This window comes from Vollenhovia emeryi, unplaced genomic scaffold (assembly GCF_000949405.1).
Source record: "Vollenhovia emeryi isolate VEMERY1.0 unplaced genomic scaffold, V.emery_V1.0 DF939197.1, whole genome shotgun sequence".
Taxonomy (NCBI): domain Eukaryota; kingdom Metazoa; phylum Arthropoda; class Insecta; order Hymenoptera; family Formicidae; genus Vollenhovia; species Vollenhovia emeryi.
Window position 1 is genome coordinate 83,556 of NW_011967169.1, and position 26,454 is coordinate 110,009.

General features: G+C 43.1%; 6 protein-coding genes across 10 annotated transcripts; 3 read left to right on the plus strand and 3 right to left on the minus strand.

The window, feature by feature from the left end:
* The first annotated feature begins 45 nt into the window (after window positions 1-45).
* Window positions 46-3,011, plus strand: LOC105561977 (separin). The gene is made up of 9 exons (XM_012012412.1): window positions 46-669; window positions 739-955; window positions 1,023-1,312; window positions 1,375-1,511; window positions 1,595-1,811; window positions 1,879-2,189; window positions 2,275-2,442; window positions 2,624-2,769; window positions 2,853-3,011. The coding sequence occupies exons 1-9, from the start codon at window positions 442-444 to the stop codon at window positions 2,993-2,995; spliced, it is 1,857 nt and encodes a 618-aa protein (XP_011867802.1). The 5' UTR covers window positions 46-441; the 3' UTR covers window positions 2,996-3,011.
* A 137-nt stretch (window positions 3,012-3,148) lies between these two features.
* LOC105561976 (mannose-1-phosphate guanyltransferase beta) lies at window positions 3,149-4,955 on the minus strand. Of its 4 annotated transcripts, none has more exons than XM_012012409.1 (5): window positions 4,668-4,955; window positions 4,344-4,507; window positions 3,721-4,276; window positions 3,403-3,655; window positions 3,149-3,330 (listed from the first exon to the last, which is right to left on the minus strand). In XM_012012409.1, exons 2-5 carry the CDS (start codon window positions 4,494-4,496, stop codon window positions 3,162-3,164), a joined length of 1,131 nt encoding a protein of 376 aa, XP_011867799.1. In that variant the 5' UTR covers window positions 4,497-4,507; window positions 4,668-4,955; the 3' UTR covers window positions 3,149-3,161. The 4 variants fall into 4 exon arrangements, with proteins under 4 accessions (XP_011867799.1, XP_011867800.1, XP_011867801.1 ...); XM_012012410.1 differs by having other exon boundaries at window positions 3,721-4,270; window positions 4,344-4,537; XM_012012411.1 differs by having other exon boundaries at window positions 3,403-3,634; window positions 4,344-4,537.
* A 217-nt stretch (window positions 4,956-5,172) lies between these two features.
* On the minus strand, window positions 5,173-6,371 carry LOC105561975 (26S proteasome non-ATPase regulatory subunit 8). The gene is made up of 3 exons (XM_012012407.1): window positions 6,221-6,371; window positions 5,972-6,044; window positions 5,173-5,887 (listed from the first exon to the last, which is right to left on the minus strand). The coding sequence occupies exons 1-3, from the start codon at window positions 6,326-6,328 to the stop codon at window positions 5,268-5,270; spliced, it is 801 nt and encodes a 266-aa protein (XP_011867797.1). The 5' UTR covers window positions 6,329-6,371; the 3' UTR covers window positions 5,173-5,267.
* Window positions 6,372-8,579: 2,208 nt separating this feature from the next.
* Window positions 8,580-11,219, plus strand: LOC105561978 (elongation factor 1-gamma). The gene is made up of 8 exons (XM_012012413.1): window positions 8,580-8,688; window positions 8,816-8,965; window positions 9,310-9,373; window positions 9,453-9,595; window positions 9,876-10,178; window positions 10,271-10,606; window positions 10,681-10,833; window positions 10,931-11,219. Exons 1-8 carry the CDS (start codon window positions 8,677-8,679, stop codon window positions 11,084-11,086), a joined length of 1,317 nt encoding a protein of 438 aa, XP_011867803.1. The 5' UTR covers window positions 8,580-8,676; the 3' UTR covers window positions 11,087-11,219.
* A 714-nt stretch (window positions 11,220-11,933) lies between these two features.
* Window positions 11,934-12,978, minus strand: LOC105561980 (probable 39S ribosomal protein L49, mitochondrial). Its single transcript, XM_012012416.1, has 3 exons — window positions 12,694-12,978; window positions 12,338-12,524; window positions 11,934-12,269 (listed from the first exon to the last, which is right to left on the minus strand). The coding sequence occupies exons 1-3, from the start codon at window positions 12,769-12,771 to the stop codon at window positions 11,995-11,997; spliced, it is 540 nt and encodes a 179-aa protein (XP_011867806.1). The 5' UTR covers window positions 12,772-12,978; the 3' UTR covers window positions 11,934-11,994.
* Window positions 12,979-13,275: 297 nt separating this feature from the next.
* LOC105561979 lies at window positions 13,276-25,376 on the plus strand. 2 transcript variants are annotated; one of them, XM_012012414.1, is made up of 7 exons: window positions 13,276-13,727; window positions 14,632-18,924; window positions 19,318-19,393; window positions 20,006-20,268; window positions 20,339-20,494; window positions 20,593-20,906; window positions 21,224-25,376. In XM_012012414.1, exons 2-7 carry the CDS (start codon window positions 14,656-14,658, stop codon window positions 22,950-22,952), a joined length of 6,807 nt encoding a protein of 2,268 aa, XP_011867804.1. In that variant the 5' UTR covers window positions 13,276-13,727; window positions 14,632-14,655; the 3' UTR covers window positions 22,953-25,376. The 2 variants fall into 2 exon arrangements, with proteins under 2 accessions (XP_011867804.1, XP_011867805.1); XM_012012415.1 differs by having other exon boundaries at window positions 19,318-19,351.
* Window positions 25,377-26,454: the final 1,078 nt, after the last annotated feature.

The window sequence follows — 26,454 nt, forward strand, 5'->3', positions numbered from 1 at the left end:
TCGAACCAGTTGAACGTTTAAAGTTGGCGCGCTTTTCAATCGTAGTACATGGGGCACAGTTAGATGTCGCTAGTAAAATGTTGTCCATGCGCAGGTCTTTTGACGTATGTAACTGCTGATTTAACTCAAAATTGGAGTGTACCATGGAGGAGAAATCTCTTGATTAGAGACGTTTACGGGCACTATCTTAATATAATTGTTCAATATTAAATATAATTATTAAAATTACCCAATTGGGCTCGATGTAGAGTAAGATAAAGTTGAGACGAAGCGTCGCCACAGAAGAATTGCACGAGTGATCGCTACCCAGTAGGCCCAGTAGTAACAATAATAAATAAAGAATCCGATATTGTGAAGCTTGCTCTCTGCGCATCCGGACGACACTAACGAATTTATGATTGTTAATAAAGCTGTATACGTTGATATCGGAGTAAAGTAACCATGTCACGTATTACTGATAAAATTTTGCGAATTCTACACGAGTGTCATCCCAACAAGGATGATTTTGTGACTGAGACAAGGGACTCGAGTGACTCGAAAGAATCGAGAGGAAAGTTGGAGGAAATGAAAAGTAGGGCGGAAAGAATTTTCACAGTTACACAATGCAACTATATAGCAAGTGTTGAATATGCTAGTTTAAATAAGCTGCTGGCTCTGTGTAATTTGGAGGTAATTGAAATTCTAGTTTGTGTAGTTGAAGGAATAGAAAGATACTATATACATTTGATTCTTCCTCAGACTGGCAACGAGTCGACGGCTATTCATCATTTGGTCGAAGCTCATGCAGTGATACTTCGACAACACATCTTGCACAGATATCGAAAGACTCAATTGTACGAGTCCATGTGGAATCAGTCTCAACTGTATGGACTGAAACCGTCGCATGTAAAGTTTGAAACAACATTTACAGATAATAGTGAATCGTTGAAGAGAAAATTGTTAAACTTACCGAAAGGTACGCATATCTCATTGCCTTCTCATGCAATTTTATCTCATACAAGTTTATCTTATTCTGTTGACAGAATGGTACATGATTCAGGTTACCGCCCAATACGAATCTCCGACTATATTGAGATACAAAAAGCTTACATCTAATGTAATGCACGCTGTACATATTACGGTACTTCCAACGGGTGTATCCGATGTAGAACCATTGTGTATAACTGTACCGAGACCCGCGACGCAAGTGTCCTACGATATCTGCAAAGAGATTCGGACACTATTGGATGGCCATCCATCCATGCTGAAGACCACTTACACGAATCATGAACAATATTGGATGATGCGTGCAAATTATAACAATAGGATGAAGGTAGACTTGTTAGATTAGCACATACATTTCAACGAGGGATACTTTAAGCTCATTAATTACAGATAGCCATAAACGGATTGGAGAACTTGTGGTTGAGAGAATGGAGGGTATTGTTTATGGCCGACTCTATCGAGAACTTGGAAATAGTAGATGAGATTCATCAAATGGTTGACAAGTTAATATTAGATTGCAAATCGCCGTAAGTAATATTTAACCAAAGTTCCTTCTACTCGTTCCATTATTTATATTAAATATCAAGTTTCGTTGTTTCACTTTCATTAGCGACGAGATATCAAACAGATGTAGGTGGCTTTTGAGGAAAGTATCCACAGGCGCGTGTTTTCTTACGCGTGAGGAAATAGCTCGTGCAATCAAGTTTTTACTTCCCGAGCATGAAAAACTCGCAAACAACATCATTTTATCTATTTATGGAAAATTACCATACATAAGGAAACTAGAGCATACAAAGCGGAAAACGTTGGTTCTCATTATCGATGAGGTAAACGTACAGTACATCAAAGTAAATTTATACATAAAGTTTATAATTTTGTCATTTGTTTCTTAAGCATATGGATTACATAGCATTTGAAGCTATGGAAATTATCAAGAATCATCCCGTTACGCGTTTTCCATCTCTACATGTGGCATATGCATTATTCAAAGAACACCAAGATACTATAGTGGACGGTTGTAAAATAATTAAAGTTAGAGACAACATGGGAACTTGCATAGTCAATCCCTCCGGTGATCTTGACAAAATGGAGAAACGCATCAAGCTCTTTATGGACTTTTGGTTATCGCAGTGGAAAAGTTGTTACAACGCAGAACCTAGCGCAGAACTGTTCGAAGACGCGTTGATAAATCGTGACATTTTAATGTACAAACATTTTATTTCTCTAGTAACGGTTGTTGCATTATCCACCAGGAATTTCACTTTCTCTTTCTCCCCTTCTCTTTTATAGGTACGCTGGTCATGGAAATGGAATAGAATACTTATCTGGAGAAGATATTGAAAAAATGAGAGTGAAATCTACAGTTTTATTATTTGGATGTAACAGCGTGAAACTGCTTGTAATAGGTGGAAGATTTCCACCTTATGGCGTTTCAAATCAATATTTAATAGCGTGCAGGTAAAAAGAATCTCTATGTGAGATATCTATGTGAAAATTGCTTTCCATTTCAATCTACAAGAGGAGTCGAATTTTCTGTCTTTTCTGTCTTTCAATCTCTATTCATACATTTTATTCGTATCTACACAACCAAAAAATATATATACATATATATGTATGTGTGTTAATTTACAATTCTCAGTCCTTGCCTTTTGGGTATGCTGTGGGAAGTAACGGATGTTGATATCGATAAAATGACCACAAATTTCTTGAGTAATTGGATTCCTTCATTCTCCGAGAAATCGTGGGCCGAGATAGACATGGATAGTTGGTGTCATGGTGTTCTAAGTTGGTATTAGTGAAAATAATCCATCCATTTGCTTTCTCAACGTCTCGTATGCTCTATAGCTTGGTGTAATTAAATTTTTCAGAATTTACAAAGACTGGAGCGAAGGATAAAACAAACATGGAGCCAGAAATGTTAAGAGCAGTGGCAAAGTCTAAGAGTAGCTGCTCACAGTATATGACGGCAGCTGCGATAGTAGTACGAGGTTTACCAATAAAAATACTTTAAATCCTCACGAGGTCGATTGCCGGGAGAAAAGACTGCAGTCGTTTGTAGAGTAAAATTACATTTTAATTTTAATATTTTCATAGAAAGCTATAGAGTTTATATTATATAAAAATAATAAAAGTGAATTAAAAAATGGTTGTCTTGACCGACTCAATTATGTCTTTGATCACATAATAATCTGTGGTTCTGGCACAGAAGTGGAGATGCTCTTGTGTGGCAAAACCTGTCCGCCATTAATGTATAATTCGTCCTTGACGATAACGTCTTCTCCTAATACAGTTGTACCTTCCATTCGCACCCATCGCCCTACAACGCTTCTCCAGCCGACGATACAACTGTTGACATAATTTTAAATGGACATAATTATTTACGTATACGTAATACAACTAATATACTAAAATACTTACCCATCTAGCCAAGCATGCTCTTTTATCACAGCTGCTTTAAGAATAGTGCTTCGTTTAATGCAGCATCCATCAGCTAGAGTGGCGCCAGGACCAATCGTGACGTTGGGTCCGATTCTACAATCCTTGCCGATCGTAGCCGTTGGATCTATCAAGACATTGCCTACTATACCAGGCCCGGAATGAAGCTGTTCAGGATGCTTTTGCCTCAACGAGGCAAGATACATAGACATTCCTGATAATAAAGTTATGGACACTGAGTGCACGGTAGAATAAGCAAATAACTTGGAGAAAGCTGCAATGCGTACTGCGAGGAGGTACCTGTGAGAAAGTCTTTAGGCTGTCCCACATCCATCCAGAAGCCTGGCAATTCCATGGCGTATAATTCTCCATCCTGAGCCATACTCGGGAAGACTTCTTTCTCGATGCTCGTAGGCTTCAATTCTATTCGGTCTAATACGCTTGGATTAAGGATGTACATTCCTGCGTTAATTTTATTCGATATAAACTCTTGTGGCTTTTCAACAAAGCTTTCAATCTTTCCATCTTCTCCATATACAACTACACCATACTTTGACGGCTCCTCTACTTTCGTGACGACTATAGTTCCCTCTTTCCCATGATTCTCATGGAACTCGAGGAGCTGTTTAAAAGGAAAGTCGCAAATGATATCAGAGTTCAAGACAAAAAATGGATCGTCACTGGCACATAAATATTGGCGCGCGAGCGCGAGTGGCCCGGCGGTACCCAATGGTTCCGGTTCGTGAGAGAAGATAAGCCGTACGCCCAGTTTCTTCGTCTCGTGAACCAACTCTTCTTCCATCTGTTGCGCCCGATAGGAAACAGCCAATATAACTTCAGTTACATTTGTCTGTACCTGAAAAAGCTCGATAAGTATCCTTGGGGGAAGATAAGAAACGTTTGTCAAGTATTTCATGACGTACCAGTGCTTCGATTTGATGTAGAAGCATTGGTTTATTTGCAAACTCGACAAGTGGCTTAGGCCGACTTAAAGTCAGAGGTCGCAGTCTGGTCCCATAACCACCGACAAGTATTAAAGCACGCATAGTTTGTAACTTTTTCCTTTTCTCGTGCATCCCAATCAATTCTGCAAACGTAATGAGAACAGACGTGTCCTCTGTTTTCCAAGGAATTCAATTAACGACCCATTTCACTCAATTTACTTATACTTGTTGTATTTCACACTCAAACACACCTCATTTAGTTAGTGATATAATTATCACTACTAAATTGCGCTTACTACTTACGTCAACAGTAGCGTTTTGTTAAGAAAGACACCCCTAGGTAATTGGATATATCTCGGATAATGTCGGTGCCACGTAAGATGCGCTCGATAAAGGCAAGTGCTACGTGTTCGCGGACATATTCGTGTTTGCGATAAGAACAACTCTCGCGAGATTACATTATTGATGCGGGTAAATGTGAACCTGTAGCATAAATCTGTATCCTGTCCCTTTCTTTCTTTTTGACCTGACGGTCTCGCGCAGTTGTCTCTCACAAATTTCTATCGCGGATAACTTTCCACTTGGTTAGAGGTGCTCTAACCGCAGTACCATCAGGTACACTCGGGTACACTCGTCAATATCTGCCCTTGATTCGACGAGGATGTTGGATATTGGATGACAAAGTAATATCTTTAGAAATGTTTTAATGAGGAAATTATCTACAACGATATATTGAGAGAGAGACTTATCTACGTGTACGCGACACATAACGTAACATAACCTACGAGGGTAATGACACTCGAATGCGTTTGTGTGCAAGAGGCTCCGTTGTTGTACATTGCGCAGGAGCGAGACTGTATTTATTTAGACAAGTGAGATACAAAGAGTCGAGAGAATGAAGCGTTAGACAATCATTTCCAGCTCTCGGGCATAGTCTATCGCGAGCGCTGCCAATTCCGAACTCGGGATAGGCTCTTCGGACTTCTTCTCGCTAGTCGTGGTGAAATAAAAATAGCCATCCTTGGAGAGATTCCAGCTCTTCTTGGTGGCAAACGCTTTTATGTCCTTCTCCGTGCTTAAATTCAGCATCCTCGCAGCATCCTGAATGGAGATCTTGTCGTAGGCGCTCTCCATGCACGCGCCAATCTCGTCGCGAACGGTATTTAACAAAATGTCTATGAAGAAATTGTAGGACGCGGCGGGCACGTTACCCTTGGCCAGGAAAATCTTGTTGTACGAACCCTCCATCAGATACTGCTCCAAGCTTAGAGGATGCCTTATATAGACGTTGGATTGTATCTGATCGGACGGCAGGAGTTCCAGCTCCGTGTGAAATTCAGCGACGCGATTTTGCGACAGCAGAAACAACAGATTGAGACCGAGAAGCTGATATTTGTATGCCGACTCCATCAAACCGGACTTGTAATCGAAATAATAACACTTTAGTTGCGCCATGTATCTCTCGAACGAAGGTATATCCTCTGTGGCGATGCTCCATTGCGCTCCAATCTCCAATATGTCTCCTGCAGTTGGAGCAAAGGACAATTTCAATTACAATCTCAATTGGCGTTCTCACCCTCGATCACTTGGAAATTAGCGGTACATACGTGCGATTAATAATTCATTTTGACTGGCCGTGCTATTCGACGTCGGGAGGAACATGAGGTGTGTCAGGCCAATCTGTGTATGATAATTGTTAATTAGCTACACCATTGTACTATCAACACATATCTAAAAGCTGAAATGTCAAGGGGAAGAGCAAACGATGACAATCCATTTCCAGCAATGAGGTTACAATGACATTTCTACCGCTATCTCGCGAGATAATAATCGCGAATTAAGTAAATGTAAATTACCTTCAATTGGTTGAGTAATTCGCCACATTTCTTCAAATTACACGGTGTTTTTGTCCATTCGCGTTTTAAATTCTGATACGAGGCAACAACATCTTCGAGGGCTGCCATTTTTTATCTCGCCATGAAACATCCAAACACATGAGATACGACGGGACAAGTTCAAACTTCAATGTTCCACCAGCTCTACCCGTATCGAAAATTAAAAGATATTAATTTTCCAGCTTCTGGAAAAGAGAATAGACGTTGAATATTTTACAAGATATTCAACCATGCGCCACTATGTGGAATCCTATATATTACATTTATAAAGACATCGCATCAAGTTAAAAGTTATATCAGCCGATCAAGTGTCAAAACCGTGATTGGTCACTTCTCTTTACTTCATGTCGACAGAGCTTGCGTTCGTTTTCTCCCACTGGGAGCATAAACTATGCTGAAACTCTATAGTTTACGTTACGTAAATTATAGACTTTCAGTATAGTTTATGCTCCCGGTGGGAGAAAACGAACGCAGGCAGAGAGAAGCCTGAGAGATGTCACGGCCCCGTTTTTCGTGATTGGCGAATGCGATACGCCCTCTGTGGATATTGAAAACGTGGACATTGAACTACGTAGCCAATGTCCACATTTTGCCAAATAAGTAACGCAGATTTGCAAAATTTTGGTTGCGTTTCGTGCTATAGTCAGGTCCTGTGCGATGCTCTTGTACTTAAGATTATTTTAAGTACAAGATCATTGCATGGGATCTAACCATAGCGCGGGACGGGGCTAAAATTGTGCAAATCTGCGTTACCCACTTAGCAAAATGTGGACATTGGCTACGTAGTTCAATGTCCACGTTTTCAATGTCCACAGAGGGCGTATTGCATTCGCCAATCTAGAGATCCTCAAGTAAGAGATGCGCAAACCTTGAACGCAACGGGATTGGTTCTGGCCGACTTTGCAAGAATATGGCGGCTCGCTAGTGCGCGGTTTGTTAGCGCGCAGGCTCGGTGGCGCGCAGCTTGTTGCCGCGCAGGCGCGTTGACGCGTAGGCTTGTTGCCGCGCAGGCGCGTTGGCGCGCAGGCCGCCATATTCTTGCAAACGACCGAAGATTGCGCATCTCTTACTTGAGGATCTCTAGCCAATCACGAAAAACGGGGCCGTGACATCTCTCAGGCTTCTCTCTGATGTCGATCAACAAGACCAGGAGACTCAACTTAATGGTGAAGGTAGGTTAAAATATGGTCGAACGGCCAATTCGTCAACTACGCGTGCTGGACTTGGAAGCGTCCAAATAATAAACACTAGGGGGTTCCATTTAAAAAACTGAAAGTGACCTTCAAATAACTATTCAAGGTCAAGCCAATGGCACCACCTATTGTCCCCCTTCGAACCAAACAACTTTTGTTTCAAACATTTTCCGTATCTTTCATATTTTTGATGATATTTGCGTGGATCATTAAAAATGAGACACCCTGTATATTTCCAAGAATTAGACTTCCGACAATTTCACACTTTAAATCGCGAAAATCGAGAATCTCGAAAATTGGCAAAGTATCAGGAGAACATGATCGACAAAGAGGTGGCACTATCTAAATTTCCAAGAATTTTTCACCATTTTCAAGAATTGGAATTCCGAGAATTGCAAACTTCAAATCGCGAAAATCCAGAATCTCGAAACCGGCAAAGTATCAGGAGAACATGGTCGGCAAAGAGGTGGCACTATCTAAATTTCCAAGAATTTATCACATTTTTAGTCTACCCTCACTAGAGTCCCTGTAGTAAGAGTCTGGCAAGGGTTGACGCAAAATGGCGTCTGGTCTGTTCGTTATCGCTGCATTACTGCACTAGTGCAGTTAGTTAATTGCACTAGTGCAGTAATGCAGCGATAACGAACAGACCAAAGGTAACCAAATAATAATAATAATAATAATCCCGCGTTTAGAGTACAGATTCGAGACACCTTATTGGTTCCGCCATTTTGCGTCAAACCAATCAAACAGAATATTCTTGCCAGACTCTTACTATAGGGACTCTAAAGCCCGTATCAGACTACGGATTGGGATTGGGATTAGATTGAAATTTAACCAATCACAGTAAAGTTTACTAATCTTAAGTTCAGTAACTTTTACTCTGATTGGTCAAATTTCAATCTAATCCCAATCTCAATCCGTAGTCTGATACGGACTTTACCCTCACCACTGATTTAAGCAGGAGTTGAGTCTTCTAGTTTCTAGCATTGACGTATGAATGTCGATTAATCCAAAGTCACGATATACGAATATCTAGAGGCACATGTGAGGCATTCGGAGTGATAATGCCTAACTTCAGGCGCGAGGGCGCAACCAGCGGCAGGTATATCGCTCTCGCACTTTGCCACTCGCGACGTACTTCACGATGCGCGTTTGTTCAAGTAGGGCGATCTTTACCGGCCTTCTATTTCCTCGCACTTCCTCTTCTCGTGACTTGACACAATGGCGTCTGGAGTAAGTAGCTTTCACGCTGCTTTTCACCGGTCGACATCCGCGCCGTGGCATGCCAACGCCGACGTCGAACTGTCTGAAAACGAAGCTCGCCCAATCTCTCATCCGTTGCATTGTGAATTTCTTTCAGATCCTTTACACGTACCCGGAAAATTTCCGAGCCTACAAGGCTCTGATAGCGGCTCAGTTCTCTGGCACCCAGATCAAACTTGCCCAAGACTTTGTTTTCGGCGAGACCAACAAGAGCGAAGCGTTTCTCAACAAGTTTCCCTTGGGAAAGGTAAGCAAAATCATTCGACTTGCTCAGCTATTTTTTTCCCCTCTTATTTTCCCTTATCCTCTTGTCACATATGACGACCTTTTCACTTGTAACCAACTATCGTATAAAATACCATTCGGACAACGTCCCTCTTTTATGTTTCTAGCATTTTCATGTTTACAATATTACATGTATGTAAAGATATAACGATTCATATGGTATGGTTACAAGACTGACTGATTGATATTTTTATACACTGTAATATACAATTTATCTTAGTAACGTGGAGTACGAGCGCTCCAACGACTTTTTCTCCTATTTTTTTGGTTGCTATTTATAATGTAATAATAGAAAACATATTTAAGGTTCCAGCGTTTGAAACATGCGACGGAAAATATATCACGGAAAGCAATGCAATTGCTTATTACGGTGAGATTTTCCTGAGAAAAGATTACAATTATGTATTCTGTTATCTGTTTATTTAAACACATACGTGCTATACTTGTAGTGGCTAACGAACAATTGAGAGGGAAAACTGACATTGAACGCGCGTTGGTTAACCAATGGCTAGGCTTTGCCGATTCTGAAATTCTTCCTGCCAGTTGTGCTTGGGTGTTTCCTTTACTTGGAATAATGCCGTATCATAAACAGGTATTGCAGTAAAGTTTTTCTATATTAGTCGTATTATTGTCGCGTACATACGTATATCCTCCTTCAAAGGCAAACTGGCGCAATTACGTAGCCATTCTTTGTAACTCTGAGAGGTAGATTAAACTTGTATGCGTATTTTACATTTACATGCACATGCACATGCACGCACGTAGCATGTACTTGAATAATACTGCATACACATTATACCAATTGCGCGCTGACGTACGCAAAGATGCTGACACGTAATGTTAGTTGATTGAATTCGTACGGTTCCTTTTAGACTGTGGAGCATGCTAAGGAGGACATAAATAAAGCACTCGGTGTTTTAAACTCTCATTTACTTACGCGGACTTACTTAGTGGGAGAACGACTGACTCTGGCAGATATCTGCGTAGCGATGACATTGCTGCATTTGTATCAATACATTCTCGAACCGGAGCTACGTAAGCCTTACCAGAATGTAAATCGATGGTTCCAAACGGTCATCTACCAACCTGAATCCATTGCTGTAATTGGTGCCTTTAAATTGGCGGATAAAACAATTGAGTATGATCCTAAGAAATTTGCAGAAACTCAGGGGAAGGTTAATATATTGATTAAAAACAAAAGTACACAAAAGTACAATTATGCTACAAGAAAGATTAATATGTTGTCAATTATTGTGATCTTGCGTAGAGTTCGAAAAAAGAAAAGAAAGAGAAAGAGTCTAAGAAGGAAGCGAAGGAGCCAAAAGAACCCAAGGAATCGAAGAAAGAATCGAAAGTTGTAGCAGAGAAAACCCCAGCGGTAGAAGATGAAACCGACGCAACGGAAGAGGCATTAGCTGCCGAGCCGAAAAAGAAGAATCCCTTTGCTTCGATGCCTAAAAGCTCCTTCGACCTTGACGATTTTAAGCGATTTTACTCCAATGAAGAAGAATCTAAATCAATTCCTTATTTCTGGCAGAAGTTTGACCCGGAAAATTATAGTATTTGGCTCAGCGAATACAAGTACAATAATGAACTAACAAAGGTATATTTGTTTTGACAAATTTACTAGCATTGTACATTTCATTATTAACTTACACGCTTCTTGTGTTTCTCTAGGTTTTCATGTCTTGCAATTTGATCAGTGGTATGTACCAACGATTAGATTCGCTGAGAAAAGGTGCGTTTGCCAGTGCCTGTATATTTGGGGAAGATAACAACAATACGATCAGTGGTATCTGGGTCTGGCGGGGACAAGATCTTGTTTTTACAGTACGTTTCGCTCGAGCACAGTTTAAACGGAAAAAGAAAGGAAATGTTAAGAATATTTGTGAATAAAAAAAGTAAATGTACATTTCTTTCCTTTCAGCTGAGTCCAGATTGGCAAGTGGATTACGAATCTTACAATTGGACAAAACTTGATTCATCTAAGCAAGAAACAAAGGAGTTGGTCAAGCAATATCTTAGTTGGACCGGCACGGACAAAGACGGGCGCAAATTCAATCAAGGAAAGGTTTTCAAGTAAACCTTGCGTCAGATGAGATGACAGTGGAAGATCCTATTCGAATGAAATAAATGTAAAGAAACGATAAAGAATGGAAAAGTTTACATACTTGAAAAACCCTGTATTTAAGAGGATAAAAATTAGCAGCCCCAAAGATCTCTTTCGTCTAAATAACATGTTCCTTTCTTTCAATTTTTACTCGATATGAAATCTTTTGTATATACACAGATGTTATCTACAGTGCTTTTATAATGTATATTTTTTATTTCTAAAACGTAACATTTTATCGTACGTGTACATACACACGCGTACTATACGTATATTTAGAATTTATACGCGCAAAATTTTACTTTTTACTAACTGTTTATCGTCACATATTCATCATTTTGTTTCTTACTTTTTATTTGCAATCCCGATTGTTATTCTTTATCGGTCAGTACGAGCTGTTGATTCCAACTACAAATGACGAATCTCTATTAGGAAACTAATATTTTGCGTTTTACGTTATTAAACGTGATGAAACTTGTGAAAAACGTAACAATTTCATTCAAGAAGAACCGTTACACGCGTGTGTATATATATGTATATATGTCTACTACAATGAGACTACTAGATTTGGCATTCCCACAAGAGATATTATATCCATGTACGATACTTTCCATCCTGAATTAAGTAAGAATCGTTACATGTAACATGCATGTATTTAACATTTTAAAAAGATAATTTGTCCGAGATTGAGAAAAATATGTATTTTCACAAAAATAAATTGGATACTGTTAGAGTCCTAAGACGCGCTCCATCATTTCACTAGCCGGAAAATTATAACGCAAGATCTTGCGAGAAAATGTATAAAATACACAACAACGTGTTTCGTAACACAGATTCAATGTTTATTTACAATGTATAATTTCTTAGAGAAATAATGATTCTTAGAAGCCTTTCATGTCCAGCCATTCTTTAACGCGACTAACAACGTCACCTTTAAATTTAATCACACCTGAAAATTCATGTATCTGACTAGCCATTTTTTTCCCCATACATTTCTCTACATATTGTTTCATGTCGCGTTCCAGTGCCCATATATCTCCTTGAATTTTACTGATTCTTGTAACTTTTTTAGTCCCTCTGGGATTTCTAAGCAAATACACAGGCTGCATGTAATTTCTGGTACGTTCGATGAAATAAGAGCAATCCGTAGGTGAAGCTGCAAAATGAAAATACATGTATTTATTATGAAAGGCAAAAGTTGAGACGCATAATTGAATAATTTACCGGATGCTGGTTTATAACCTGACGGGAGCTCGATATCTCCAGTAGGTGGTTTAGGTACGAGTTTATATCGGAGTAGACGCTCTACGTATTTCCATTGGTTTGGATCGTTGGTTACCTCGTAATCGGTATAATTTTCAGGCTTTGTATATTTGGGGGCTGATTTGTAACTACCCCATCTGTGTTGAATCTGCAAGGAGTCGCATAAAGGATGATTACATTCGGTATTGAGTAACGACACGTTGTGTCGGTACGATTAGTGTCCGTGGAGAGTTGCTCTCGGGCAACTAGACGATGTCACTCGATCAACGTCGAGAGACCGTGGGACGACTCGACTCTCGGAGAACACTGGCACGTACCTGGGGCACTAGGGGTGCGACTCGCGAGGTCGTCAACGACGCGTGGCTACCACGTGCGAGGATCCGAAGGGCGGCCATTTTGAGGACTTTGGTAAATAAGGGTCGGCGGCCGCCATTGATGCGCACCGTACGACGGGCGCGTCCTCCCTTTCGTGCTCTCTCGTCACCGCGGCCGAGTCTGGAACTCTGTGAGCGCGGGTCTCGTATCGCGGGCAACCGCGTGCCAACTCGCGCCGCTGTCGTGACATTCGTTTCTCTCGCTCGAGTATCCAAGCATCGGCGCTGCCGCCCGGACGCCCGCCTGCGCCCGCCGCCGTCGTCGACGACGACGACGACGACGACGACGACAAGGCCGCTTCCGATAGGTGGGTAAACGTGGCTGTGCGCTCTGCTGTGTGCTACGTGCTGCGCTAAAATTCGCGCTGTAACGCGAGGTCAGTTAGCGTGCACGTACCGTAGCGTGTGGTAGCGTTTGTAGGCGAGCAAGCGACGCGGCCGCGATAAAGTAGAGCTGGGTGAGGTGAGGTGAGGCGAGGCGAGACGAGACGAGGCGAGGCAGGGCGAGGCGGGGCGAGGCGAGGGCGAGGTGAAGCGAAGTGAAGTGAGGTGAAGTGAAGTAAGGTGAGGTGAGGTGAGGTGAGGTGCGAACGTAGTTAGTGGCCCGGTAGGTAGGTAGCCGGCGTCGCGACGCCCGCCGGCAACAACGCGCGGGTTTTTCCGTTGGGAAACTCGCATCGGCTCGGTATCTCGAGCGGGCGGCGAAAGGCGAGAGACGTGAGCACGCGCGGAGTGCGATCCGCCGATCCACGAGCGAGTAAAGCGTTGCTTGGCGGCAGCGGCAGCGGCGCCTTGTTATCACGAACGGACTATGCTCCTGGGAGAAGCCTTGCGCCACGGCCGTCAGGTGGCGGTAACCGGGAAACAGTGGGACGGCGCATAGACACCCTGCAACGGGACTGTCCTTTCCACGGGGATTGTCGGTCGCGTTCTCTCGCAATCATCACGGACCTACGGGAGGATTTTCGATCCCCAAGGTAAGTGCCGTCGCTCGGGTCGCGAGAGGGCCGGCGAGCGACCGCCACCTCGGGCCCGCCGCGTCGCGTCGCGATCCCCAAGGTCCGAGTCGAGCGCCGACCTTTTGTTTATTCGTGGCGATTTTTTCGCGACGACTTGTCGCGACGATTTCGCGGCCTTCCCGCCGAGTGCCGAGCCGATTTCGCGGCTCGACAGTTAGCCTGTGACGCGCGCTTTCTCGCGAGCGCGGAATCGTCGGGATCGGCCGGGCGCGAGCCGAGATATCGCGCGAAATATTTCAGCGGCCGAGTGGCGAGCGTAGCGAGGCCGGAGGCGCTCCGTGCATCCGTGTGTTCGCGCAAAGTTTGTCACGTAATTTTTCTGCCCGCCCAGGGCCGCATCTCAACCCTCTGTCTGCGACCTGCGTTCGCCGAGCGAGTACTCGCGACTCGACGCCGCGACGCCGCGACGCCGCGACGCCGCGCGGCGGTGGCAACGGCGGCGGCAGCGGCGACGGCGACGGCGACGGCCTTTCTCGCGCCCCGTTAGCGATATCCGCGACGAGAGATGCGCTCTCCCGCGTTCGTGCCTCGCCAAATCGTGCGTTTCGCAAAGCACGATCTCGCGCACCGCGAAATGGTATCGCGTTTGCGCGCGCGCGCACGCGCGCGCTACAAGACTCCTTGCCGTTGCAAAACTTGGATTTTGACTCGCCATTTTACTTGGATATCCTAGTCTTTTCACAAATATTTACAAATGTTACATGTCGAGTCTTTTTCTCTCTCTCTCTCTCTGAAAATTGTCCAAATTGTTGCTCCGAATCCGAGGTAGTAGCCTACGTGATAATCGAGCGATCGCGAATAACGGTTGTAATGTTTGACAAATGTCTTAGACTTAGCTGAGAGAGTATAAATAACGTTGCAGGAGCCCAATGTGGGTGGAAGTGAGATGGCATCCAGGGAAAAGAAACCCTTAGCGCCTTCGAAATCGAAACAGAAGGCGAGTAACGATCCCGTCTTGCCATCCAATGAGGTCAAGAGTAAGAAAGGCAAGTCATTGCCGAATATAAAGCAGCAGCAACTTGCACAAGAAATTTTTGATACGGTAGCGACAGGTAGCCAACTCCCTGGTAAGCTAGAAGCGAGCTTGCCGCGTAGGAATGCCCTTAAAAATCTGAAACGCAAGCAGAATCTAAGAGCGGCCAAGGTAATCAAGTCCAAGCTTACCAAGAAGGTGAGCAACAAAGTGATACACAGGGTAGCTCCTGACGTTAAGAAGGGTGCCAAGAGTGCGAAGAAAGTCCGAAGGCAGTCCGAGTCGGAACCGTCGACCGTCAGGGTGGTCGAGATCGCTCCGAGACTTGCGGAGAATCAGGCCAACAACGGGGACAGCGCGGGCAGAGCGAGCGAAACACCGAGCAAAAGTGCCAAGAGTAATCTCAGGACCAAAAAGACCAAATCTGACGTTCAGATTAAGGAGGAGACCAAAGTCAGCCCGAAACTTGGCAGGAAAGGAAAAACGACGGAGAGTGCTGATTCTTTGTCCAAGAGTGCCAAAACGGTAAAGTTAACAAACTTGAAGAAGAATAGCACCGGCCTGGTTAAAGTTACCGAGGCTGACAGCAAGGCTGCTGGGAAGCAGCGCAAGAGCACTGGCAAGGAACTTGATTGCGCGAGTACGAGTGGTGCCGCGAGAAGCAATACTGGCGTTGAGAAATTCCCAAAGGCGGCTTTAGATAACAAGAATTCCATTGACCTCACTATAGACGAGGTGATTGCTTCGATGTTGAGCGACTCCGAGGTCGAGGGTAAGCTGACGAGAAGCAAGAAGATGTTGGTCGAGGAAAGTATCGCCTGCGACATCGAGATTAAGAAGGAGCCCGACGTCGACGACACCAAAGTCACGTCGGACGGTGAGTCTGTGGAGACCGATCACTTTCAGAACGCCATTCAGTTGAGAAAGAGATCGAAAGTCGGCCAGGTCGACCAAACGCCCCAAAGAAGTTTGCGTAATGGAAAGCAGCGTCAATTGTCGGATCTGGGAAATGCCGCGGATAACAACGATTCGAAGAAGCGGCACAGGCTAAATTCAGACGGGACTGTTATCTCGGATCATTCGATAGAACATAACTCGGATTGCAATATAAATATGGACTCTTGCTTCTCGGACCCTGGCTGCAATGAATCTCAAGGTGTTGGGGCAGCGGGCAAGGAGGAGGCTCGCTCCAAGGATGGAGCTCCGTCTAATTTCGACGAGGACGTTGAGACCGGATCGGAAATGGAGACCAACAATAACGGCGATAACAATAATCGCGCGGACAGGACAGGCGAGACCGGGCCGATACTGCGTTCGAAAACTAAGGCCAAGACCACCGAGTGCGAGACGACCAGAGACGACGATGTTAAAGCTGAAGACGGCACGCGAATAGCACCTAGATGCGCGGAAGCGCAAGAAGACTCGAGGAAGCACAACATCTTGGAGCAAGTGAAGAAAGACAACGTTCTAACCAAGTTCGCGGACAAATCTAAAGGTCGTAGAAGTAGTTTGAACGCAGACACCAAGAAAACGGCCAATTCCTACTACACCGACAAATCGAACGGCAACTCAAAGTCTAATATCGATCAAATGATTGAGAGCATAAAGTTGAATATCGTAAGGTCCATCGAGGACAGGATGACAGGATCTTTAGCCCTTGGATTAACTAAGAACTTTGACGTGCCCAAGATCGAGGAAATTGTCGCGCCGCTCAGTACCGAGTCTCAAAAGATGGGACTGGAAGACAATACCGACGAGGACAAGTCCACCGTTACGGAAAATGAAATCACGTCAGACAATACCGAAAATTCAGTACCAAAAGTGGCCGATACTGCCAAAGAGATTGAAGAGAAACTAGTCAAGTTTGATATCGGAGAAGCAGAGACACATTCGCAGAACGTCCAGGAGAACAAGGCCTCTGATGACGACAGAATTAATCATGTACATAGTACTAGCGAATCTACGTGTAATATAAATAATAATAATAATAATAACAACGACGACGACGCCACGCAACAATCTTACAAGAATATGGCTGAACCGGAGGAGGAAAACGTTGGTTGTAGCACAGCTAGCGGCGCCTTAGTCAACGTCAGTGGTAACGAGTCAAAGACATTGGACGAGAAGAAGATTACGAGAAAGTCTTCGAGAATCAATGATAAAACTTCAGACAGTGTCAGTAACGGCGAAACAGCGAGGAAGTCGAATAGAACGCCGAGTAAAGCGGTCTCAAGGTCGGACAACGTGGAGGATCTTTCGGCGGATGTAGAAAAATCTACGAGCGAATCAACAGTTTCGGAGAATCAGCTCTCGGACGTTTCCAATACTGCGGCTGCATCCTGCGCGACGTCTCCTGAACGAGCGGAGGAGAGACTCGCGGAAGGACTTGTACAAACGAGAGGAACAACGGAATCGGAGACTGAAATCTTCTTCAACCTCACGGATAATTCGGAAGAGTCGGAAACGCTGGAGAGTATATCTCGCGAGGTGGAAAGATTAGTAGCGGAGGACCAGTTTGTCCAGCCATTACCAAATACTGCGACAACTGACACGACGCAAAGTAAAGATGTGTTTACCGAGACAAAGATATTGGATAAGAAACGGGAAATTCAAGATATAAATGACGATTCCATGTTATCGGAACCGGCTGTCGATGATGCGAACGAGACATCGAGCAAGGCTCACGTAGACGACAAGTCTACCGATGTACTCGAGACGTTACGAGAGGGCGAGGCGTCTTGTAAGATGGCGCAGACCGCGAGGCGTTCCAAAGTTAACAATAACTTGCTACATGTACCAACTGCTCCGAATTGTGACTCGAATAGCGAACGTAACTCTGTCACTTCACCATCTGTACATTGCATCCCCGATCGACTCTCTATGAACGATGAGAGCAACAAGCTTGACCACGATCACGATAACAATTGTAAGGAATTGAACAAATCTAGCGTTACGTCAAACGTGGATGAGAGTATTTCGGAGCAGAAGCCAGGACACGATGAAGCTGCTCCGACGGCAGATCAAAGCAATAAATCCTTGGACGGTAAAGGTCCTGACGAGCGGAAGCTTCTCGTTAACGAGGAAAACAGGAGGGTGTTACGAACTCGTGACAAGCAGAGGAAACTTGAAAACAGACAAACCGCGTCTCGTAATCGAGAATGCGCCGACAACGTAAAAGACGTCAAGACTGAGGAAGGTAATGCGATTCAAAAGACTTGCGCTCTGCAGAACGACGGCGATGAGGTGGTATCGGTGGGTGGTATCGCTAGCGTTGAGAGTTCTCAAAAGATGGAAGATGGAAATGACTCGTTCAACAGCAACGAATTGGATTTGGCCGGCGAACTCGAGCCTCAAGCTCGTGGCCGGCGCGGTAGAGAGATGAAGAAACGTAAAGAGGAATTGTCGCAATTGTCCAGTGGCTCCAAGACCAAACGCGTCAAGCGAGATCTACGAAGGTCCGAGCAGCAAAACAAAGAAGAGACCCTGCTGGACAACGAGGTTGCTAAAATCAACGAGAACAACCAGTCATATTTGAGCAAGTACAGCAGCGCCAGCACCAATACCGGCGCCAGTGCCAGCGCCGGCGTCGAGCGCACAGACAGCTTTCGTGGATTCTTCGGGCAAGGCGGGCAAGGTGGATTGGACAAGGTCGACAAGGATCCTAATTTGCGCAGTAAATCAGAAAACGACATAACGATCGCCGGCACAAACACCGGCAAGAGCGAGAAACGACAACTCTCGCGAAACCTATCTGAGAATCACGTGTCGCAACAGGCAGCTGACAATATAGGCATGCTGGAAAACGAACGTAAGACCCCCACCCTCAAGACGCCAGAGCTCGCGCACAAGGATTCCGACGAGACGTCCACGTCCGGCGAATCGTCCAACAGCGGCACGCCAAAGATCCTGGAAACGCCTGAAGACAAGGAGAGGAAGGAATCGATTCTGCGATTATTGGGACTCGAGTCTCTGGAGGAAGCCGCGAAGAGACAGAATCTGCAAAAGACGAAGAAGGAACAGTCGTCGTCCACGGGTACTTTGAAGACGATCATCAGAGTATCGCAAAAGGAGAAGGACAAGGACAAGAGAGGCTCGCGATCTCCGTTGAAAATGGTTCTCAAGCAGCAGGGACGTGGGGACGGAGAGGGTGATTCACCCGAATTCTACACCATTCAAAAGGAGGTGAGATTCGAAATTCTCGCTCTCGCTTGATGGAAACTGTAACTCATTTGCTTACCATACGAATTTTTCTCGCCACATTCTCTCTCTCATTTTTCTCCTTTCATGGTTTTTTTTTATCATTTTTGTTTCTTCGTTCAATCTGTCGAATTGCGACATCGATCGTACGATTAATTATTGACTTAGGGACAAGTCGCTCCTAGTATATTATTTTTTTGGAGATTTATCCTTTATTTCCGTGTATACGTGTGAGGAATGAATTTAGAAACTTCCATTTCTCAGCGCTACTTCAACGCTGCTTCAACGATTTAAAAGAAAGGTTGAATAGTAAGCTAATGAGTTATAATTTGATATATTTTTTACCAATCCAATTATATTTTGTTTCTTTTTTTTCAGTTTGGAACCAGTGGTTTGGGAGATAGCAGCTCTGGTGCGAACCGAAAGTTCACTACTAACCACAGACATTCTTGCGGTAATCCTGGTTGCGGGAATAACTAAATTGATAATCTCACTTATTTTTCCCTAGTTACCTTTTTCCGAAAATCTCAAACACTTTCTTTTATTCTAAGCCGGCCATTTAGACTAGTGCAGTATAGCGAGCGACGATTCACATTTCGATATTCGCAGATATTCGCGAGAGAACAATTGTTAATGTTCTCACGTTTTCCTCCATCATCTTTAAAGTTACTTGCTACATACATGCTCGAGACAATTTAAAAAATGCGATAAGCGCTACACATCTTCAATATGGTGTATGGTTTAACTGACAAACGATCACATTTTGCTTATCTCCCTACAATCTGATGTGGAATATCGTGCAACATTTATTTTACAGACCACTAGTTCCAAAAACTCTCTATACTTATTCTAGCCTGATATTATTTATAACAATGCATGTGCTAGATTTTTACGCTGTTTTTGCTTTTCAAATTAAAAGTTACCCGCTAACACTTTTGCATTCTCACTAATATATTTGTGTGTCAAATAATAAATTTACCAATAAGTCGGGAGACAAAGGCATTTTACATCGAGAGACGCGCAACATTCAACGAAACATCTGATTCGTCAATTTTATTGATCGTAGATGACGATAACGAAGAAGCTACCCCCAAGGATCGTCAATCGCTTGTTATTCCAGAGAAATCGTCTTCTTTTTCTATACATCCTGGTCGTGTATGCGCCGACGTATGTTGCTACTGCTTTGGAAAGTTTGGCTCTTTGGACACGCCAATGCATCTAGCCCAGATAAAGTCTGACGAAAGGCGCAAAAAGATCTTGCACATAGAGAGACATCTCACGAAAGATTCATGTCTGTGTGACGCGTGCTATCGTCATGTTGACAGAAAGGTTCGTTTGTTCTGTATAATTAATTGTAATGCCTCTGACTGGAAATTAATCGGAAGCTTTTCTTCTTCAGGCGAACACTAGTCCAACAAACATGCAGCAAAAGCCGCAGAAACAACATAGGCAATTGATGATGTCAAAGTGCTCAGCTCGCGAATGTCGTGATCCCGCGCGGCATCACGTTAAGCGCCGTTGGTTGTTCAAAATAAGGCCTGGCCTGCAGAATCAGGTTAATATTTGTAACTCGACTGCTTGCGTATGTAGCGATGTTGGTGCGGTGATAAATTACGTATCGTTTGTACATGCACACGAGAAATATTATTGCAGGTCGACATAGACTGGGACTCGAGTCAACACACTACAATGTCATTCTGCGTTAATCATTATGGAAAGGTCGGCCGCTTCTTGACGTGCGCGCTCTGCAAGCGTCGACTTACCCGGCAACACACTTACCCGTTGACTAATGCAGAGATCGACGACTTGAATCACCTACTCGATCGACAAGGAATTCCCGTCTTACTAGCAGTCGGCACGTTTGTCTGCAAGCTTTGTCGTTACTTTGCCCAACTGCAACTCAAGTACAGGGATATTGAAAATATGAGTATGAGTCATAGGAGCTACTGCAAAAGTTATCGAAAGCGGTGAGTGTGTACGAGATCCGAGTGATTTCTACTCGGATATAACGAGCGTAAAGATCGTTGACCCTGGGTTAGTCGCGTAGAGTATAATAATATAGCTTGTTAGCTTGGGAAATTTATTAGAGTCACAGAACAAATCTTTTTATCGTTCCAACAAATTGTTTCGCGAGTAAAGAAACACTTTTGAGTAAGTTTCATTGAAAAAAGAAATTGAGGAAAACCACGCGATTGATGATGTGGGGTGAACGAAGCTTGATTGAAGTGAAGAAATGGGGGAGGGGGGAAAAAGACTGATGAAGAGTATACCTTTCGATATACAGGGTTCTACATAATTGCGGAATCGACGTGATCGACGACGAAGACGACGATTCGTCACAACAGGTGCATCACGCCAGTCAGATGAAGGAGCGGAAAAACAAGAAGAGCCTCAAGAATTTACAGCCAAAAAGTGGAAGCTCCAAGTCTCCGGAACGCACGACCAGCGGTACGTCGGAGAAGTCGACGCCGGAACCGAACAAGAATGAGAATACAACTGAGTGCTGCTCCGAGATGGATAGCGAGAGTCGCGTCCCCAAATCGGCCAACGACGAAAATGGCAGTATGAACGTTCAGTATATCGAAGGCATAGAGAACCTAAAAAAGCGGAAAATGCTCGATATGCATACGTGCTCGCCCGGCACGTCCATCTCTCTGTGCGACGGTATGGCGAATGGGATGACACTCGGGATGGATGAGGTCACCTTAACGCGATTGCCAAAGAGATCGAGGCTCGGTAACAACAATAGCAGCAATAGCAACAACGACATAACGCCTGTGGTGCAGAGACTCGGCGCGAATCCCTCCATAAGCGTGCGCACGCTCTTCCCGGGCGAGGAGGAGATGAATCTTCACGTGAACATCGAGTTTCAGAACGTGCGCGAAGTCACGCCGCAAGGATGGGAGAAGTGCGCGACGATGATCCAGTACGATCGAGAGACGAAACATCTCTGGCAGCAGTTGCAGCGACCGTACGGTAATCAAAGCTCCTTTCTGCGTCATTTGATCCTTCTGGAAAAGTATTACAGAGCGGGCGATCTAATATTGGCGCCAAACGCATCGCGGAATGCAATCAACTACTCTACGTCGGTGCAGAATAGGCTGATATCGTACGAGGGTCCGGAGAAAATGGATGAGCCTATAATGGAACCGATCGCGACGGAGTACAGTAACCCGCGCCGTTTGAGCGGTGGCTACGTACTGGAGAAAGACAGGCTAGCTCTACCCAGCACGAGTCTGATGTCCAGACCGTCGACTAGCAGCGGCAATGCCTCCACGTCGCATTCGGTTAAAGTAAACTCGCCGCGGATGCTCAAACTCAACTCGGGGGTGTCAATTATAAAAAAATCACCTCCGAGTTTACAACGATTGAGTTTACCGTCTACTAGCGGCAGCGGTGGTGACGGTGGCAATGGCAATGGCAATAGCAATAGCGGTAACGGTAACGGTGGCAATGGCAATAGTAGTAGCAATAGCAGCGGCACTACCGCCGCGACTGCCACGACAAACGGTAGTGGTGGTGCCAAACGGAGAGATGGCCAGGGTTTGTCCTCCGTTTATGCCAGCGGCGGCAAGGTGTTTCAATTGAGCGAGTCGGATGTGAAGCGCATGCAACCGTTCAAACGACAGAAATTAAATGACAGACCTACTGCTGGCACAAACAACGGGTCGACTAGCGGAAGCTTTAGATCGCAACATCAGAAAACGCAGATTGCCGTTGCCGGCCACAATCAACAGTTTCACAGGCACTTGCGAATGCAGCAAGAGATGTTGAATCGTCAAAGTCGCGGTGCCTTTGAGCCACTGATATGCGACATTACGCGCTCCGCTACTTGCGCGAATGAAAACAGCCCGACAACCAGCCAAAATATCCTCCACAACCTCAATTTGCCCAAGTCGATCCAGGTGACGACCAAGTCATCGTTGACGAGCAATCCAATTCCGATTTTGCCGAAAATCCCGAAATCTTTGACGGTAATACCACAAACCGTCACGAGATCTGTTGAAAAGTGAGAATAAGAGACGTAAGTAGGCACGTTGTGTACGCAGCACAGTCTCTTTTCTGTTCTTCGTTTCTTTTTCTCTCCAAGGAGAGAAAACGCGCGATGCGGTGAGGATGGAAGGATTGATCGTACAAGTTTGTACGTTTTTTTACACGTTGCTATCGATGAAATCTCGAAATTGCCGCCGAAACGAAGTAAGCAAGATGATTATCATGATGATTATGGTCAATGCTCTGAGAGCAATTTTTGCCTTATGTGAGCGCATCGCGATATGCACTTACCGAGCCTGAACGCTCACAAATACACATTGATTTTATGTTACGAGTAAGACGAGACAAACTAGCAATTTATACATACCTGTTGCATCGATCGTGATCATAAACTTGTAGATAGATTAATAGGGTAAATTGAGCAAATTGAGACACTCTTTCATTCTAACGATATTATACATATATTAACAACCAAAGTTTCACTATAAAAAGCATTAACGAAGAGCGTGTTTAACAGTGCTGTTTCCACGGAAAGTGCCTAAAATGACAGGAGGCGGGCGAGAAACCGTTACATTAATTACGTAATTATGCTGATGAGATTCAGAGATTCTCAATGCGGTACACCGCGAGACTCTAATAAATGTTGGTACAATGCGCAGTGATCTTTCGTGAAGAAAGATCGACGATGGCTGAAACTTGCTAGTGACAATACGAGTGGAAGGAACTTGAAATTTACAAATTTCCACAACGTTCAATGTATTATAGAAGGTGTTTGAGACCATAATCAAGAGGATGGTTCCCCAAGCAGAAGCCTCGTCGTTGGACGCTGCCGCGTCCTAACTGTCTTCAAGTACGATCAAATAGATATTTTCATATTGAAAATTCTTTCTCCAAGATCTTTACGTAATCAGAAAATTCTATAAATCTGGTTAAACTCGATTTCTTCTCACGAGGGATCACTTCCTTACCACCGGCTGTATCAGCTAACCATCGATTTATCGGATGCCCTACACCTACATACGTACAAGGAGTTTATTACTTTAACAGCAATGCGTCGATTTTAATTTAAACATACAGCTTGCGTCTTTTACTCTTTCTTTCTTTCTTTGTATTTAGTTAATTAGAAGCGTAGTAGGACATGTGTGTTAGATAGATGAATAGACTCCTTTATCAAGCGAAGGATTTTAATTGTAAAGATCACTTTACTCAACTCACGCTTACCCCTACTTGATTTTTCTTGCTCGACATATCGAACATATATATATATTTTTTGAAAAGGGAGACGGGTGGTAAGGAGGAGGGGGGGGGGAGAGTGCAAGGAAAATGTGTATCGAATCTTGTCCGGTTGAATGATTGTTATCGGTAGTTCGTTCCTCTTGCCGCGTCTAAAGAGAGAATTGGACATGGTTGCGCATACCAGCGATACGTGCTTGCACGCTGCAAGTCACTATATTTTATCTACGTAAAACTCTTTTTGAGCGTTCGCGAGAATGACTCGAACAAATGTATATTATATAATATTGGCCTGCTCGATCTTTAGGAGCATAATGACATGATCGTAAATAATTAAATAACAGTTAATTTGGAGGTAACGCTTAATTCGAAGTGTTAAGCTGTTAAGAAATGTCAAATACATGCAAAGTGAGCATAGATTTAACATTCTTATTGAAACTTATTTATTACGTTACTATCATTAATACGCATTGTACATATAGATCGATAGTACATTATTCTAGTTTCTAAACAATTCATAATGAAAAAACGATTATGATAGAGTTGAAGCACCCAACTCGTTTGTAGAATTATGAACGATCGTACGGTAAGAATCGACGATCGAGATGCTACGCGTGAGACTGCGAAGATTTTCTCGTCTCGCGCGTTTCTTTTCGCGTACATCTATCATTCGACGTTCAACGCGCATCATCGCCACGCCATTTCACTCCACTCCACTCCACTTTCCTGTTACACACACATACGAGATTCTCTTCGCACTGTATTTTAAACTGTCGGCAGAAAATCTTTTCATTTGTATCACGTAAAACAGCGAATCGATGCCTTAAAATTGTCGATGATAATCGTGTCAAATAGTTACTGGATTTTTTATATTATAAGAAATATTTATTATCATTATTAGTAACGGATTAATCCACTCATGATTGTCTATTACTATTGTCGCAATTGTTCTATTGTCATTTTAGTCATATTCACTCGTTTATCTAAATAGAGATATCAGAACATTCAATATACTTGCCAAATATGACGCGTTTCTACTTGCGCCTGGATCACAGAACAGAGTTACATTTATCTCGAGGGATCACGCCTGCATTGTCCAATCAAACATATACAATAATTATAATCATTGCTATTATGGATTACCTTATTGTTAGTGTCCAACTACTTGCAAGTTTAATAAATACGAGGCAATCGTTCTATCATTATTCTAACTACTGGTAATTAAAAGTTTATGTCCTTTTGTACGATATAGATGTATGAAGTGTTTCTGATATGTTCTTTTTGAATATATTTGTATTGTTTTACTACTCTGTGGTGTCACTTGTTCGTTAATCGATTCGGTAATGACACAGTAATGATACAGTCGTATATACACATTTACATAAAAGTTAAATTTTCATAAAGTCGTAAAAATAATTCCTTGTAAATTCTGTGCGAGAGAATCTTGTATCTGCCGAGAAAACATTGCTCTTGATCCAATGTATATAGATATTATTTTAAACATTGAACAATTGTGTGTGTAGATATATCTTAGACAAGTATAAATACGCGTAATAAAATACCCATTTTATCGGAAAAATATTCAATATTACGCGTAATTACGCGTACATACATACATACATACTTCGCGTGCACTCGTGTATTCACACTCGCGTGTAAAACACATTTAACAAATAAACGCGTAAATGCGTGCGAATGTACTATTAAAACCATAGGCATATAGTATATGTATAACTTTCTATATATATATACATATATGTATGTATGTGTATATATATATGACAACAACGTTATAAATAAAGAATTCTTTATAAATATAGTACATATAACGGCAGACATAATACACTATAATATAAAGAAAAATACGTGACTATATGTTATATACATTCATACACATACACACACATGGATACATATATATATACACACACATATATATATAAATATTTTACTAAGGATATTTTTGATATACCTATACATATATGAATATATGTATATTGAACTAAAGAAAAAAGCAAATCACTGGCAATATAGTGATGATGAATATAAGTATTGTTATATCGTGCGAGGATATCTCCGAAATTGCAAATAGCCGTGATGGAGTGTGTAAAAAAGCAAAAAAATACACATCTTTATGTGGATATGATATATATTGTATAATTGTACAATGAGACGAACCAATTGGGACATAGAATATTGATATCGATTCACCTATTTATCTATTTCAATTTTTTCATTATTCTCATGATTAATGAAATTTCAATGATTAAGCTCGTTCTGTTATTGGTG